Here is a 17,409-nt window from a genome sequence, read left to right on the forward strand (position 1 = left end):
CGCGTTCTCGACTTGCAGTTAATTCGCGTTCGCGCAATTCTAATGATTGTGTCTGATTAGTCCGATCTGTTTCGCGTTGTACGAGTGTTTGCTGTTGGTTTTTTAATTCTACTTCGCGTGTTTTAATTACTTGTAATCGTTTATTATATTCGGCTTCACGTGCTTTCGCGTCGTCAGCTTTTTTTGTTAATTCCCTGTCACGTTGTTCTAAGAGCGCGCGTTGTTCTTTTTAGTATTGTTCCGCAGCTGCATATTTGCTGTTAAAATCACGTTCGCGGGCTTCAAGTTCCGTGGCTCTCGCGGCCAATTGTTCTCTAGTCATTGCCATTTTTATAATTTATTAAATTGAAATAATTGAATAATAAAAAGAAATGGAAATTAAATCAATAATTCAAAATGACAAATAAAATACCTCTTATTGCGCGAGAATCCCAAAAGGGTAAATATATCATAAAAAGAAAAAATTATGTGTCATTGTCATGAGCAAACACTCGAGAGAGATCACCAAGTCCCAAATAAATTTTTCGGTAATTAAAATTTGTGAAATATATTTTGTGGTATCTTCTGAGTCAAGTGTGACATCATGTGTCAATTTTTGTGTAATAGAAAAATTTTAATCAAATAATGAATCATAATATCATAGAGAAATTTTCAAAACAATAAGACTATAGATTATACAGTACATGAGACAATCACAACAAATAGATTCGCAAATCAATTTTAAAATTTTGAAATTCTTATAAAAACGGTTCAAGACGCACGACCAGTGACCGAAGTGAAAATATTCGCAATAAAATTATACTAATTTATTTCTGTTATCTAAGTTATAAAAATTTAAAAATTTTTCAATTTTATTTATTGTTGTAAATGTTGACAGGTTGCATTGTTATAAATCGCAACAATTCGCGAAACAATGACGATTGATATCGGCAGAAATTCTATCGCATCGCTATCCCGATTATTTTTAATTCGTAAAATGCTCGATTGCATCACACCTGCCACTTTATACGCTCCTGACTACTATATGTGTATAATTTTTTTTATATATTTTATTAAAAGTTAAATATACTATCATTATTATTCGTTTAATTTTCGTTAAAAATATTCGCTTGAAACTTTCATAATATAGAATAATTGCTTTGATCACTGGCCGCGCACTGATTTTAACTCTACTCAGACATTGTAAATTTATTCACTTTATTAATAAAAAATTTAGAAAACATTTTATTTGAAATTTTATTTCACGAATTTAAAAAAAATTGATGCTTAAACCGTTTTTGTCGCAAAAATATGCCGTTATTGAAAAAGAAACTTTATAAAAATTTAAAATCACTTAAATAAAAAATTTTGACAATACCTTAGACATCGAAAAAGCGTTGTTACAATAACTTAGAAGATTCTGCGTTGCTCATGTTGTCGCTGAACTGCAAATCACCAGGAAACTTCCTCATTGAAAATGATGTTGGAAAAAATGTCAAACTTCCTTCTCGACGTCATCTGCGAAGATTGGAAAACAGGCAGGAAAATCCAGGAAATGACAGCTTGGCTTTTAATTGGCAGCTTGGCTCTGGAATGGCCTCCAACGTCCTTCAAAAGGGGGCCCGGAATTCACTTCCGGTGTTGCTCCCACGTTGATTTGATTAACAAATTTATTGTTTTTTTTGAAAATTTCTCTTTTTTTGTGTAAGAGAAATTTTTGCTGCGACTAAACCCTGGATGGTTGGCTCGACCAGGGCGGCGATGGAAAGAAAACTTTCCGGCGTGGTTTAACGGAAGTAGCGTGGTTGGGTGCACAGTGCGAAAATTAGTTAGAAAAAATGTGTAAATTTTGGATCTTCTTGTAGGAACTTTTTCCGAAAATTATTTCTGGATGTTTTATGAGGAGAGATTGAATTTTTGTAGAGGATGTCCGAGATGTGGGCAGATTATTACAATGCTGCTAGCCATGTGGTCGTTTGGCGTCCTTTGACGAGTCCAATTTCGGGGTCACCAGTATGGAAATCCTCGAGTCCTGAGAAGTTCAGGATCCACATTTGTTGCTCAGAAGTGCGTTGACCAAATGGATAAATAAACGGACACGGTTCTCCTCTAATGATTATTTATTATAAATAACTCCTCACATTTACAGACAAGAATTATCACCCACACTCACTCTCCACACCAGCATAGTCGGCAGCAGAAACGCTTCTGACATTCGTCGGCTGTTCGTCTTTAGGTTAGGTTTGGGGAGAGCGAGGGGTGGCCTCAAGGCGCACCCACAAAATTATTAAAGTTATGATTAAATTAATTTAATTGAATTTAATTAAAAAACAACAATTTGCAACGATTATACAAGTTTAATTTATCTCATTAAACAATCTTCAAAAATTCAATTGTTAAAAAAATTATTAAAATTATGATTAAAATAATTTAATTGAATTTAATTAAAAAACAACAATTTGCATCGATTATACAAGTTTAATTTATCTCATTAAACAATCTTCAAAAATTCAATTGTTAAAAAAAATGACAACATAGAAACTATATAACTTATTAATTAATTAATTTTTCTGTTTATAATTGAAAAAGAGAATTTTTAAAAAGGAGAAAGTATGAATGCTGCCACCTACCGTGCAAAATCGGCGGCTCAACTTCTTTATCGACTATCAATTTGGATGTCACTAGAAAATTCCCTAGCCTGTCAAACTCACTTACGCGAACATTTTACACTTTAAACTTTATTTATTTAATAATAACACGTTAATTTATCACAAATACAGCACAAATCTATCACTAAATACTTTTATTATTCAATTCAAATACACTTTTCCACAGTTTCCACTCAGTTTCTACACAATTTTCACTCCAACTAAATGTTTAACCAATGTGTATCGAATGTACAACGAATTCAGCGTACATTCCGATTTAATTTTAATTAATTTTAATTAATTTAATTTTTAACAACGAGTTAAAATCTACAGTTACCACTTTCACATATCAAGTGATTATTTATTATTTATCACGTTAATAATTAAAATTGTTACAAAAATTAACTCTATAAATGTTCATTTAACCTCACAATGCTAATTTTTATAAATTTTCATCAATTTAAAGCTTTTTTTTGATAATTACCTAAATTCGACTTAGATTCGCCCCAGCTGGGTCGAATTTAGGTAAATCAAATCCGCCAGGGTTTATTAATGTTTTTGATTATTCAAATGCATAATTATTAGAATATTTACTTTATTATGAAAATCAAGTGCGACTCGAAATGTAAAGAAAAAATTGATGTGTTATAAAAAAGGTTGTTCTACGTTATGCTACCATTTGATATTAAGTTATAAAAATATTTTTTTAAGGGGTTGGATGTTAGTTTATAAATAAATCAATTTATTTAAAAATTAAATATTTTTAAATATATTTAACATTTATGAAGAAAATAAATACGTTTTACCAATTAAACTAATAATTTACACACGAACTTAAAAAAAGATGTTATTAAAAAAAAATTTTTTAAATTTTATTAATAAAAATTAATTACATGTTATTAACAGAAATAAATCGTAAGTATTTATTTTTTAAAACCTTAAAATCTTTCACGAAATACTATTAAACATTTTACAATTCCAAAGCGACATTCTTACAACTTCTAAGAAAAAATATTGAAAAAACCAACGTTTAAGTTCACACTTGGCTTCAAGTAGATTTAGGTTTTGCAAAAATGGTGACGAAATCGGGAAGTGGCATGTTATTCTTCTTTATTTAAAGGTTTAAAAAACGTAAAGGCCAAAATCTTAGCTGATCCTTTTCTCAAGTTATTGTCAAATTAAAATTTTTTTAACGAAATTTAAATAAGATAATAAGAGAATAATTATTGCACATTAGTTTAATTAAAAAATTTAATGTTTTAGTAACAATTAACTATCTTAAAAATAACAACTTAATATTTTTCTTAATTATTTTAGTTTTAATTAACAAATTTAACACATTGGAATCATCGACAATTTTCTCAAAGGTGTTTTGAAGAGAACTCGATTACTGCTTTTTTGAATCGAATTAAATGGGTAGGATCGTCAATCAAATTAATTTTGTAACGCTTCCAAAACTTTAAAAATTCTCGGTGAATTGATTCACCAGCCTGTTCTAACCACAAACCTAAACCACGATTTCCTAGAAAACTCAAACTTTCTTGAATGTGTGATACTGCGACATGGATTTTTAAAGTTTCGGTAGCTTCCGTACCTCTAAGCACACTTGGCTTCAAGTAGATTTAGGTTTTGTAAAAACATCACACATTCAAGAAAGTTTGAGTTTTTTAGGAAATCTCAATAACTTGAGAAAAGGATCAGCTAAGATTTTGGTCTTTACGTTTTTTAAACCTTTAAATAAAGAAGAATAACATGCCACTTCCCGATTTCGTCACCATTTTTGCAAAACCTAAATCTACTTGAAGCCAAGTGTGAGTTACAGTTGATAGAAGAAAATGCCTGCATAAATTATTAGAAATTAACGTCAAATTCAGAATTCAAAATTCATCGTATATTATTATAGGAACCAAAGTTGATTTCAAAAGTTTAATAATATTGACAGCCAGTCGCCTGTAAGAATCCTAGAGATCAGAAAAAATGAAAATTTTGAAAAATGATTAAAATTCTTATAGCTCTAGGTGTACATTGCATTGTTGTAAATTAACAATTAATAAACATTTTAGGGTTGACTAATAAACGTTGACTGTTGACTACCGAACGTCAGGAGGTTTCTTAGAGACCAGAGGAAAAGAAAATTTAAAAAAAAAACAATTTAAATTGTAGTAACACTATCTGAAACTGAAATTGTTGTTAATTTAGAATTAATAAACATTTTAATTTTCTCACTACTGAATAATTTTTTTTTGTACACATTTTATTTAAAGCAGTTGTTTTTGAATTTAGCGCTAGTTCAATATGGCTATACGTTTTGCGCATGCGCAGTTTATCTTTGTTTATTTTTTGTTTTCTATGATTTTTTTGTTCGTTGTATGTTATGCCGAGTTGTCACCACCAAACGTTGAAAAGTAATTACCAAACACTACCAAACGTTTACAAAAAGAATTTTTGTAAAATTCTTAAATATGGTGCTAGAGTGAAAATTGCATTAAAAAATTGAAAGTGAAATACTATTTTTATTTTTCGCTACCAAACAACCAAAAGTGATTACCAAACACTACCATACGATTACCAAACGATTAAAAAAAAATTTTGATTTTGTTCACTTTTTGTGCTAACTTCACGGAGGTCCCAAAATTCCCTGAAACTTGACAGAACCTCACACGTCAAGGTTAGGAAAATTCAGTGGCAAGGTTCATACAAGTTTATGTCGATGTTTAAATGTCCACATGAAAAGAATATTTACACAAAACTGTCAGGGATTATTACACTATAAATATTCACGTGCAATGTTCAGTCAATGTTGTGTCAATATTGAAATTACATTTTCGGCTAGTTATAAAAATTTCGTTTACTAATATAATAAGTATAGGTGAATGTTGACACAACATTGACTGAACATTGCACGTGAATATTTATAGTGTAATATTCCCTCGAAGTTTCGTGTAAATATTCTTTTCATGTAGACATTTAAACATCGGCACAAACTTGTATGAACCTTGTCACTGAAGTTTCCTAACCTCGTCGTGTGAGGTTTTGTCAAGTTTCAGGGAATTTTGGGTGCTGTGTGGGAGGGGAGAGGGTCCCAGGACATAGTTTTAATTTTGTGCTCTAGAATTCAAATGTTTTAGGATATTTAATTATCGGACCGGGTTAAAGTAAAATAAAGGGATACAAGATACTTATAAAAATTACTATTTATTTGTGTATAAAAGAAATTTAAATTGTCACTCCACAAAGTCTAATTATACACCTCTGTGCGGTAAGTCATTTCGCACGCGTCTGTTTAATTTTCTCCTTACATTCTTATCTGTGCCCACTCTCTCAACACATTCATATTTTTCGTTCATCGGGACCCTTAGCCCTATCTATCGTAAGCTTCTATTAAACTACTTGCCACGACATCCTTCCCCTTTTTTGTAAAATTGTAATTAAACATTTTTATTTTTTTTTAATATACATAAATAATGAGAAAGGACCTACATATATTATACAACATTTTTCAATTTTATCAAGATAGGTCTATACAACTTTTTTTTTAAACAATAAATTTAATTAAAAATATTAGCTACTGAATCGTATTGGTTTTTTTGCTAATACGTCCCGATCTCGTAGTTACATTATTATTTTCGCTTTCATTCTGAACACTATCATTCATCGTACACTTATCATTTATGTTTACATGTTTATCTTTATAACGTCGTTCTTTCTTTTTTGTCTGCAGATTATTAACAATTTCTGTTTCATTATTTGACAGTTCCAACGGATAGATCTTTTGAATAGGTCTTTCTAAGATGACATTTTTTGTTTTTAATATAAATAATCTCTTTTCACCGTCACGACCTGTTAAAGCATCCACAACTAGTGCAAGAGGCCAGTCAATCCGTTTCAAATTATTGTCACCAATCAAGACGATATCTCCAATCGTTATTTTACGCGAATCTTTCTTTGAATTCTTTAGCACCAATTGACCCAGATACTCGGAACGAAATCTAACTCTCAAATCATTGAAAATCTTTTGCCTGTATTTAAATTTTTTATTCAGTTTTTCGTTACATAACATGTCAAAATCTGGTACACCGATGTCTGAGATTTCTTGCAAAAACATTGAGGGTGTGAAGGCTTTAAGATCATCTTGATCTTCCAAGATATACGTCAATAGACGAGAATTAACTATCGCTTCCGCATCGCATAGCGTTGTCATCATACTTTCATAAGGCAAGCTGGCTCTACCCAAAACTTTCCGCAATATCGACTTTAACACACCTATCAACCTCTCCCACCATCCCCCCCACCAGGGCGCTGACGGTGGATTAAATACCCATTCGATTTCTAAGACTGAACTGTTCTTGGCTACCCTTTCCCAGTTCAGACTTTTTAAGGCATTGGCTGTTCCCTTAAAATTTGTGCCATTGTCGCTGTGCATACACTTGGGTCGCCCACGTCTAGCGATAAATCTTCGAAAGCAATCTATAAATTCATCCGTTGATAACGACGATGCTAAGTCGAAATGTACGGCCCTATATACAGCACAAGTGAAGATTACGATCCACGCCTTTTCCCCACCACTCAAGAAAACAGGACCAGCAAAATCAACTCACGTAATCTCAAAAATTGCTGCATCGCGCACTCTATTCACAGGTAGAGGGGGGGTTTCACATTCCATGTGCTTACTTTGATGTCTTTGACAAATAACACATTTCGAAATAACTGATCTCACTAACCTTCTAGCAGATGTTATCCAGAATTTTTCACGCAAATTGCTCATAACAATAAGACTTCCCGCATGACACAGTTTCTCATGTGTTTCCCGTATCAACATATGTACCACCCCGTGTTTATTATCTAAAATAATTGGTCTTGAAAAATTGAAATTATCTTCACGATTGAAAATCTTTCTTTTGATAACAATCAAACCATTTTCGTTCAAAGACGTTTTGAACGAAGATAGCTTATTTTCGAAATTCATATTAAACATAACGCTTTGCAAACTCAACAATCGATTTTCTCCCATTTCTATTTGTGTTAATTGTTCGCCCGATTTCTGATCAATTTTTTCCTGACTGTCGTTAGTTACTTTACGTGATTGAATTCGCACCCTACAATTTCCCATGAATCTTAAAGTCCATGCAACAAAACGCACCAGTTTCGTATAAGAAGAGAATCGAGAACAAAAAAAGAATTTATCTTGTTCTAAATTTAACATTTGTAATATTACCTTCTTCTTTTGCTCTCGTTGTATCTCTTCCTCGTTAATTTTTTCTCGAGATACTGGCCACTTCTCGCTTTACTCATATAACCATTTCGGTCCACGCCACCACTCAGACTCTACTAACTGGGCGGGAGAACAACCACGTGACGGCAAATCTGCGGGGTTCAACTCACCTGGCACATGTTTCCACTCTTCCGTTTTCGAAAGAGTTCTAATCTCTTTAATTCTATTGTGAACAAATGTGCCCCATTGAATATCACGTCTGATCCAGGCCAAGACGGTTGATGAGTCAAACCAATAAGTAGTTTGAGAAATTTCTCAAGTCAAGGATTTTACAGTGGCATCCGCCAATCTTACGCCGATCGTGGCCGCCATCAATTCCAAACGTGGAATAGTGCAGCTCTCTTTTGGCCCTATACGAGATCTCGCGCTCAGTAATTGAACACTAACCTAACCCATATATTCAACTCTCGCAAAAACTACAGCGGCGTACGCTGAGCAGCTAGCGTCACAAAACACATGAACTGTTAAAATTCCCCTTCAATTCTTACGTGGTATTTCTACGTTTTTTATCAAAATTAAATCATTTAACCATGAGGTAAATATCTCGCTACGTTTATCATCAATAATAGTGACCCAGTCTTTTTTTTCGCCCACAGTTCCTGCAACAATAATTTTGGTAACAATGTTACCGGAGAGGAGAAACCGATAGAATCAAAAACGCGATGTGCAGCTGACGACATAGTTCTCTTTGTAACATTTTTTTGATTTTCTAAATTAAGTACTGCTGGATTAATTGAAATAACATCTTTCTTTTTATTCCATAAAAGTCCTATTACTAAAGATGTTTCGCCTATAGAACAATCACCCGTACTTTCACATCGTCGTAGATCAAAATTTCCCGTAGCCATAATCGCTTTTGTCTCTCGCTCAAATTTGTCTCTCTCTACTTCCGATTCAACGCTCGTCACGCAGTTATCAACATAAAAGGATTGTCTCAATTTTTCAACCGAACTAACCGACCAACCAGAATCAATATCCATCTTCGCTTTTTCTAACGCCTTTATTAAAATTAAATTAATAACAGCCGCTAACAAAAAAGGGCTACACGCCAAACCGAAAACTACTCTACAATGTAGAAACGTTATTAATTCTCCCTCTCTTATCCACAAAAAATGAAAATAATTCCTATCCAATTCATTGATTCCTATCTGCAAAAAGACCTGTTTTACATCTGACACCACATCGATCTCGTATTCGCGAAATCGATTAGGCGACGAAGGAACCAATTCAATCAAATTAGGTCCTTTTTCTAAACACTGGTTCAACGAAGGACTTCCCTTCTTACATGCTGATGCATCAAAGACAGGTCTTATCTTCGTTGTACCATGTGTTTTAATCACCGGTCGATGCGGTAAATAATGATTTAACACTTTATTTTCTTTTTCTGAGAATTCTTCAATAATCTCCTCTGACAACCACGTTTTAAAAATATTATCATAATCTTGAAACAAATTTTAACCCTCAAGTTTTTCAATCGTTCTCATTAATCGGTTTCGCGAAATTTCATAATTGAGGACACCAATGCAATAACCAGACGGACGCTCGGACCGGTCGCGCTGAAGCCAGTCAACGAATGAAAAAGTCGAAAAAATTAAAATTCAAAATTTTGATTTTTGAAATATACTACGTTGTAGAGAATAAAACGGCGCATCTTTTTTTCCTTTAACTTTTTTTTGTAGAATGAATAGTTTTGACAATAATTGCAAAAAACTAAATATTTTCAATCAACAAATTTTATTGAATTTTTAAACATAAATCGTTCCAGTTCCGACAAATATTAATGAATTTACTTCAAATTTGGTATACTCACGCATTTAGGTCTAGAGAAGACGATAGTATGATGAAAAAGTTAAAAACCGTAAATTATTTAATTATTTATTAATTTAAATAATAACTTACCTGTACTCTCGCTTTCCTATCTTCGCCGACAAAAAGTCTGTGGGGAACTTTTTCGTGGAAAAAACTTCCAGTGAGTCATTTGTTCCTCACATATCGAAGAAGTTTTGTGGAAAAAATCAGATCGATTCATTCAAAACTGACGAAGATACACAATTTTTAATAAAAAACGCGCAACGCCAATAAAAATAACTCCGCGATCCACGATCCAACACTGCCAGACGGCATTGTCGATAAGGTCGATGTTCAGCAATATAAACACACAAATCAGCCAAAGCGACAATATCGTCTGCCTATAGTAAGTTTCTTTTTGTTTGTCAGTCTAGGCAAATTATAAAATAATAATAAATCTCTGCATCTAAATCTGAACTTTTATTAACCGACTTATTTGTTTTTACTTTTAAAAACAGTTTAAACAAAATGGGTTACATTTTTTGTGTCTAAAAAGTGTTTATTTACATGCATAAAGCATCGAAGTTGAAGACGGCGTGATTGAAAACAAATCAAAACTTAAAGCAAAGCGCATTTATTCGTGTATAAATCTTTTAAAAAATATTTTATTCTTTATATATTGAGTGTTCGCTGCTGTACAACATGTTTTTCAATTATATTGTGTTTAATAGTGTTTTATTATTATTAATTAATTTCTGAATATGTCTGAGTCTGAATTTTCAAACACTGGTCGCAAGAGAAAAAGAGATGAAGATTCGTGGGAGAGATATAAAAAGAAAACAGCCAAAAATATGGTATGTACATCAATTTACTTTAACTTTTTCAATTTATTCTCTTTGTTAAATACTCTTTTTAAAATTGAAATAAAAAATAATTTCTAATTTATTTATTTTTTTGGTTTAGTCTGCTTTAAAATGTAAATTCGAATGAATTGTCTAATTTATTAACGTAATCAGTAAAAATGTATTAAAAAAATGAAATTGAAATAAAGTTATTGAAAATTTTAATCTAAAAAACAGTGAAGCAACAAATTAACAGAGTTTAAAATTTTCAATCGATTGAAGTTTTTCTGTAATATTTTACAATATTAGAAAAAAAATAACATTGGTACTAAAATATTGGTCTTATATTATTTTGTACATTTAAACTTTTTTGGTTATTTTAACCAAGTTTAAAGTAGATGAGCAACATGCTCGAGGTCCTAAATAAAATTTTATTAAGAGAAATCAAATTTTGTGTTTTGACATAAGTATAAAAAAATATAAATAAATATGAATACAAATAAATTTATAAATTCAGTCGATTGGATTTCAAGAAATTTCCTTTTAATTCAGCTTTAAAAAGTAAATTGTTAAAAACTTTAATAAATAGAATTATTATCAAACAGATTATTCTGATCATTCGAGAAATAAAAAATGATTTATCATTGAAAAAAAAATTTTTCTTGAAAATTTTAAGTAGCCTGTTTGAAAAATTATGACTTTATGAATTTGAGTAATTTGATAAAATAACATAATAATATGATCTTACAGGGAGAAGAATATATTTCGGCATCTGGGAAAAAAGTTGAAGCAAAAATCTTTAAGCCAGTACAACAATGTTGCAAAAAAAAATGTTTTGAAAAAGTTTCGGTCGAGCAACAACAGGAGGTTTTTCAATCTTTTTGGGCACGTGGTGATTATCACGTTCAAAACGCGATTTTAAACTGCATGATGACGCAAAAAGTTCCAACGACTGAAAATGATTCAAACAAAAAAATATTTTTGTGGGATTACACGTTTCATTGTATGAGCGGAAATATCAAAGTGTGTAAAAAATTTTTATGTCAATCTTTACAAATAGGTAAATCGAGAGTCGAAATAATTTGTAAAAAATTAATAAATAACAACAGTTTAAGCGATCAAAGAGGAAAACACGAAAATCATTTTTTAAAATTAACAGATGAAATTAAGCAATTGATTCATCTACATGCTCGATCCCTGCCGCACTCAAAATCTCACTATCAAGGCGAAAAAACCAAATTAAACTACTTTGATAATTCTGACTTATACATGAATGATGCGTACAGATTATTTCTTGACTTTTATGCAGCTATTACGGGAATTTTAGAGCCTCAAATAAGTTTGGAAACATATAGGAATTATTTCAATTTGCATGTAGATTTTGGATTTTCGAATCCGAGAACAGATGTCTGTGACATGTGTTACGCAAATGAAAATTCCGGTGTTTCGCATCCCGATTTCGAAAAACACAAAAAATTAAAAAATGATCATTTTTTGATGAAAAAAAAAATGTTGTCCGAGAAAAATGTGTTGCTGTGCGAATTTGACTACGGTCAGAATTTGCCGCTACCTAAAATATCGTGTTCTGATCAATTTTATAAGCGTCTATTATGGTTAAATATTTTCAATGTACACGTATTTAATAATAACAATAAGCGCAGCTACATGTTTCCCTCAATTAAAGGCTATTTTAAGAAAGGAGGTAATACAACATCTAATTTTTTGTTGTACGTCATAGAAAAGGAGTTTGCTTTGTCTTATTACAATAACATTTAGTTATTTTCTGACTCTTGTGAAGGACAAAACAAAAATTACCTTCTTTTCGCTTTTTTGTCCTTACTGTCAGTACATCTTCAAGTTGAAATCACTCATCTATACCCGGTTAGAGGGCACTCTTATTGCCAGTGTGATAGGAACTTTGGGATGTACGGCAGTAAGAAAAAACGTACTGAAAAAATAGAAACTCCCGAAGAATATATCGATATGATCAAAAGTTCTAGAACTCGTTTTTTTACGATGATTGAAAACCTCGAAGAAAAGGTAAAGGACTTTGAGTCATTTTTGAAAAATAAAGTGAAAAAATCTGACGATATAAGAATATTGAACGCTGTGAAAATCGAGTATATTTTACTCCCAAAAAAATAGCGGATGTGACATCCTTGTTAAAATACTTATCACCAAAGAGAAAAAGTTTCTACAACGATTTATTCGCGAAAATGAAATTGAAACCAAAAACATCGAAAAAAACCGGAGCAGAAGATACGAAAAAATCGAAAGCATCAAGCGATTCTGTTAAATCAAAGCCAAACGAAAAGGAAAAAATCAATAACAAAGAAGTGAATAAAAATCAAAAGTAATTGAAAAATCGAAAAAATCATTGAAATCAAAGAAAGAAAATAAAAAATGCAAACCAAAAAAAAATAAAATAAAACAAAGAAATGATACACGGAAAAAAATTTTATGATAGCGAACGAGCTATATTGGGAATATAATAAATATAAAGAACAACATTGCCAACATATTGAATTAAGCTTTGCACAATAGCCGAATGTTTAGTCGATTCAGCTAAAGTGAATCTAGCTAGTCAGCCATATTGAAAATATTTCATAATTTACCGTTCTTGCCAAGAAATATTTCTTTAATAAAGTGTCAAGTTTTGCGATTTTTCAGTTTTAAAATAATACTAATTTCAACAATTTACTTTTCATTGGTTATAATTTGTAACCTAGGATTGAAAGGATTTAAAAATGCGCATTCAATATTATTCTTTAAACAATTTTAATAATATCTGTCATTTTAAGGTTACGTTGTTTTCGACTAAAATTCAATATGGCTATTCCAGTGATATTGCCAATATCGCTCGTTCATTTTTGACGAAATTTTTAGTTGTTATAGCAAAAAAATTCTCCGATTCAGTTGTACTTTTTTTCCGTGCAGGTCACTCGAAAATAAACAACTGAAGAATTAAAAAAATTATCCAAATCTATGGCGATAAAAAACAAAAAATACAATAAAAGTTAATAATGGTTATTTATACTGTGCTTCTGATTTATTAAAATATTCGAACGGAATCAAAATATTTGTTACATTTAAATTAAAAACTGAAAATTATTCTAGTCTTCGATGATAAAAAAACACTAGAAAAATAAGAAAAAATTATTAACCGTTACGTTATTTATTGCTAATATTTATAAATTACAGTGTTATAAAATTACCTGTAATAATAATTAGGTATATGCAAAATCTTGAAATGTTAATTAGAATAACAAAACTTCAGCCAATGTACTCTTAATTTTTTTATAAATGAAAAGTTAATTTAATTAATTAAAAAAAATATCTAAATCAGTGACAATTAAAATATGGAAAACATAAACGAATAAAAGTTTATAATAGTAAAATAAAAAGTTATATTTGTTTATATGTCTAATATTCATAAATTACATTATTACTAAATTATGTGCAATTAAAAGATATATAGGCAAAAATTTAGAAAATGTTGATTATAATAATTAATTTTTAATTAATATATTTCTAAAGTTTTGTAAACGAAAAGTTCATTTAAAAGATTCTATTACAACATTTAAATCTTCGACGATAAAAATAAGCAATGAAAAAAAATAATAAAAGTTTATTGTGAAATGTTATTTATTATTAATATTAAAATAATTAAACGATTTAAAAATTTTAGAATGTGAAATACTTGTGATCCTTAGATGTTAACACTATTGAAAAAAGTATGTTTATTACAATAGTTCGTTGACCAAAAAGGTTATGTTAATAAAAAGTGAGATTAATACATTCTAAGTATTGCAATAAATATTTTTAGTAATACGTTGTGAATATGTTTTATTCCTTTTATTAAAACTTTTTATCTAATTTTGAATGATTTTCTAAAATTTTTAAAGTAAAAACAAATAAGTCGGTTAATAAAAGTTCAGATTTAGATGCAGAGATTTATTATTATTTTATAATTTGCCTAGACTGACAAACAAAAAGAAACTTACTATAGGCAGACGATATTGTCGCTTTGGCTGATTTGTGTGTTTATATTGCTGAACATCGACCTTATCGACAATGCCGTCTGGCAGTGTTGGATCGTGGATCGCGGAGTTATTTTTATTGGCGTTGCGCGTTTTTTATTAAAAATTGTGTATCTTCGTCAGTTTTGAATGAATCGATCTGATTTTTTCCACAAAACTTCTTCGATATGTGAGGAACAAATGACTCACTGGAAGTTTTTTCCACGAAAAAGTTCCCCACAGACTTTTTGTCGGCGAAGATAGGAAAGCGAGAGTACAGGTAAGTTATTATTTAAATTAATAAATAATTAAATAATTTACGGTTTTTAACTTTTTCATCATACTATCGTCTTCTCTAGACCTAAATGCGTGAGTATACCAAATTTGAAGTAAATTCATTAATATTTGTCGGAACTGGAACGATTTATGTTTAAAAATTCCAATTGCATTGGTGTCCTCAATTACTCAAGACAATCATGTGGTCTTCTTTAAATGGTAACTTGACCTCGTACCGATCATCCGCAGTCAACTGTGCTGTATTCATTATTAACTCTTGAATTTTCTTATCGCGAATCAATCTATCAATTTTTTCAATTGGATCAGTGTTATTGTTTCGAGGATGCCTAAGAAAATCAAAATAACTAACGATGCATTTTTTTAAAATTTATTTATTCAATATTCACTTTTTGCAAATTTAATATTTCACCATTCAATTTATTTATCACCATATTCCGCTTCGATGTCTATTTGCAACTGTCCAATTTTCCTCTCGCTTTTACCTGGTCTGCGGTTTCCCCTTTTTTTCCCCGCCATCTTTCCTTTTTTTTCTTACCTGGAAAAGAAAACTACGGAAAAGGAGAGGTATGGCGTGAGACAATGAAAAGGATACGTCAACTAATAATGCTAGTTGGCTGGACTTCAGCCCCTATGGCTGGCTATTGTTTCTTCAGTATATAGGTTTTTTTCCTTTTATTACTGGCTTTTCTCGACTTATATTATTTAAGTCGGCAAGTTAGGTATACTTGAGTATACCAAGGACAATCCAAACGCAATTTTAAACTCGAACTAAGATCAGGAACTATAGATCAAAATTTTAAATACTATAATTGACAATATCTCCCCCCCGTACAAGACTATGAAGCTTGTACTTTCGCCATCTCTGTCAATTTTATTAATTTATTAACGGGTCTTATAAATTTCCGTTTTGTTGTACGCACTTCTACAACCCGCACTCTATCATCCTGCCCAGGGAATAATCTTTCGATTATCTCTTTTAACCATACATTTCTAGGCACTTGATTATCGACAATCAGAACTACATCGCCTATTTTTAATGGTTCGGATTCAACTACCCATTTTTTTCGTGGAAGCAGTGAAGGAAGATATTCCCGCAACCATCGCTTCCAAAAATAATCACCAAAATATTGCGCCATTTCCCATTGTTTTTTCGGGCACTTGATTTGATGCTCATGTTGATATGTTAAATTTCCTGTCGAAGCACCTATCAGGAAATGATTTGGGGTTAAAGCTTTTTCATCTCGAGGATCCAAGGATACGTCGACCAGGGGACGCGAATTGACCGAGTGCTCTACTTCGGTAAAAAGGGTACACAGAGTCTCTTCTTTGGGAGACTGTTCTTTTAGAATCATTTTTAGAGCTACCTTCACTAAGCGTATTAAGCGTTCCCAAGAACCTCCCATGTGGGGGGTTCCCGGTGTGATAAAACACCATTTTATCCCTTTTCTGGTGGCAGATTCTTGTTGAACGTCAAAACGAAGTAGGTGCAAGGATTCACGCAGCTCCTTGTCTGCTCCTCGAAAATTTGTCCCATTATCAGAATATATTTCAAGGGGTTTACCTCTCCGATCTGACATCCTACTAAGGGCCATTATAGCAGAGTCTGCGCTTAAATTATTTACCAACTCCAAGTGCATAGCTCGGGTTGTTAAACAGGTGAACAAGGCTACCCAACGCTTTTGCTCTCCTTTTGAAAGCCTAGTCTTTCTGCCTACTGATACCATTAATGGAACAAAGTAATCCAAACCGCTATAAGTAAATGGTCGATTTTTATAAGCTAACCTTGCAGAAGGCAATTTTCCCATTATTGGTACTTTAGGGGTTTCTCTTTTTAACTTACAATATTGACAACCAGTCCCAACCGAGCGCAAGGAGTTTCGCAAATTTAGAATCCAATATTTCTGACGGATTTCGTTAATTACAGTGTTTGGACTCGCATGTTTTTGATTGACATGATATTTTTTTAACAATAATCTCGTAACTGGATTTTTGCCGTATAATATTATTGGTTTATTTTCAAAAGAGGTATCAACTACTTCCTCAATCCTACCCTGTAATCTTAGTAAACCATCACTCCCTTGTATTGGATTTAATGCTGCGAGGCGGCTGGATTTTTTTACCGGATTTCCGCGTTGTAATTCCTTAATTTCGTCTGAAAAACTCTGTTTTTGCGATTCTAACAATATTAGTTTTTCTGCTGCCTGCAAATGTTCGAGGGACAACGTTTGTTTTTTATTTCCTTTCATTTTATTTATCGCTAACAGAATTTGAGCTGTACTGCCTAACAATCGCTGATAAGAAGAAAAGCGCGCGACATCGGGTATGCAATTATTTTGTGCTACAACTAGTTGCATCATAGTTGCAACATTTTGGGCCTTCTTTTCAGCATTTGATAAATCAGCGGAATTTTCTGTAATAACTGCAGTTTGATCAGGCCAGTCAGATTCTCCTTTTTTAGAAACGGTGGTCTAAAAAACCATCTTTTATTTGAATCTAATGGAGTATTTGCAAATCTCGTTGCATCGTCTGCTGGGTTATCATTGGTAGGGACCTATCTCCAGTTT

General features: G+C 31.6%; 2 protein-coding genes across 2 annotated transcripts; both read right to left on the reverse strand.

Moving 5' to 3' along the window:
• Window positions 1–8,423: 8,423 nt before the first annotated feature.
• Window positions 8,424–15,361, reverse strand: LOC127290903 (uncharacterized). Its single transcript, XM_051319722.1, has 2 exons — window positions 15,274–15,361; window positions 8,424–9,340 (listed from the first exon to the last, which is right to left on the reverse strand). Exons 1-2 carry the CDS (start codon window positions 15,359–15,361, stop codon window positions 8,424–8,426), a joined length of 1,005 nt encoding a protein of 334 aa, XP_051175679.1.
• A 320-nt stretch (window positions 15,362–15,681) lies between these two features.
• LOC127290904 (uncharacterized) lies at window positions 15,682–17,202 on the reverse strand. Its single transcript, XM_051319723.1, has one exon. The coding sequence runs from the start codon at window positions 17,200–17,202 to the stop codon at window positions 15,682–15,684; it is 1,521 nt and encodes a 506-aa protein (XP_051175680.1).
• Between the last annotated feature and the right edge of the window lie 207 nt (window positions 17,203–17,409).

Source organism: Leptopilina boulardi, unplaced genomic scaffold (genome assembly GCF_019393585.1).
Source record: "Leptopilina boulardi isolate dan_hultmark-lab unplaced genomic scaffold, ZJU_Lbou_2.1 LbouV2_94, whole genome shotgun sequence".
In the NCBI taxonomy this organism is placed as follows: Eukaryota; Metazoa; Arthropoda; class Insecta; order Hymenoptera; family Figitidae; genus Leptopilina; species Leptopilina boulardi.

Coding starts and splice junctions, on each gene's coding strand:
- LOC127290903 (XM_051319722.1), bottom strand. CDS start 15,361: ATGGCGGGGAAAAAAAGGGGAAACCGCAGACCAGGTAAAAGCGAGAGG. Junction 9,341..15,273: donor AGACATCGAAGCGGAATATG/GTGATAAATAAA, acceptor ATTTGTTTCAAG/ATTATGATAATATTTTTAAA.
- LOC127290904 (XM_051319723.1), bottom strand. CDS start 17,202: ATGATGCAACTAGTTGTAGCACAAAATAATTGCATACCCGATGTCGCG.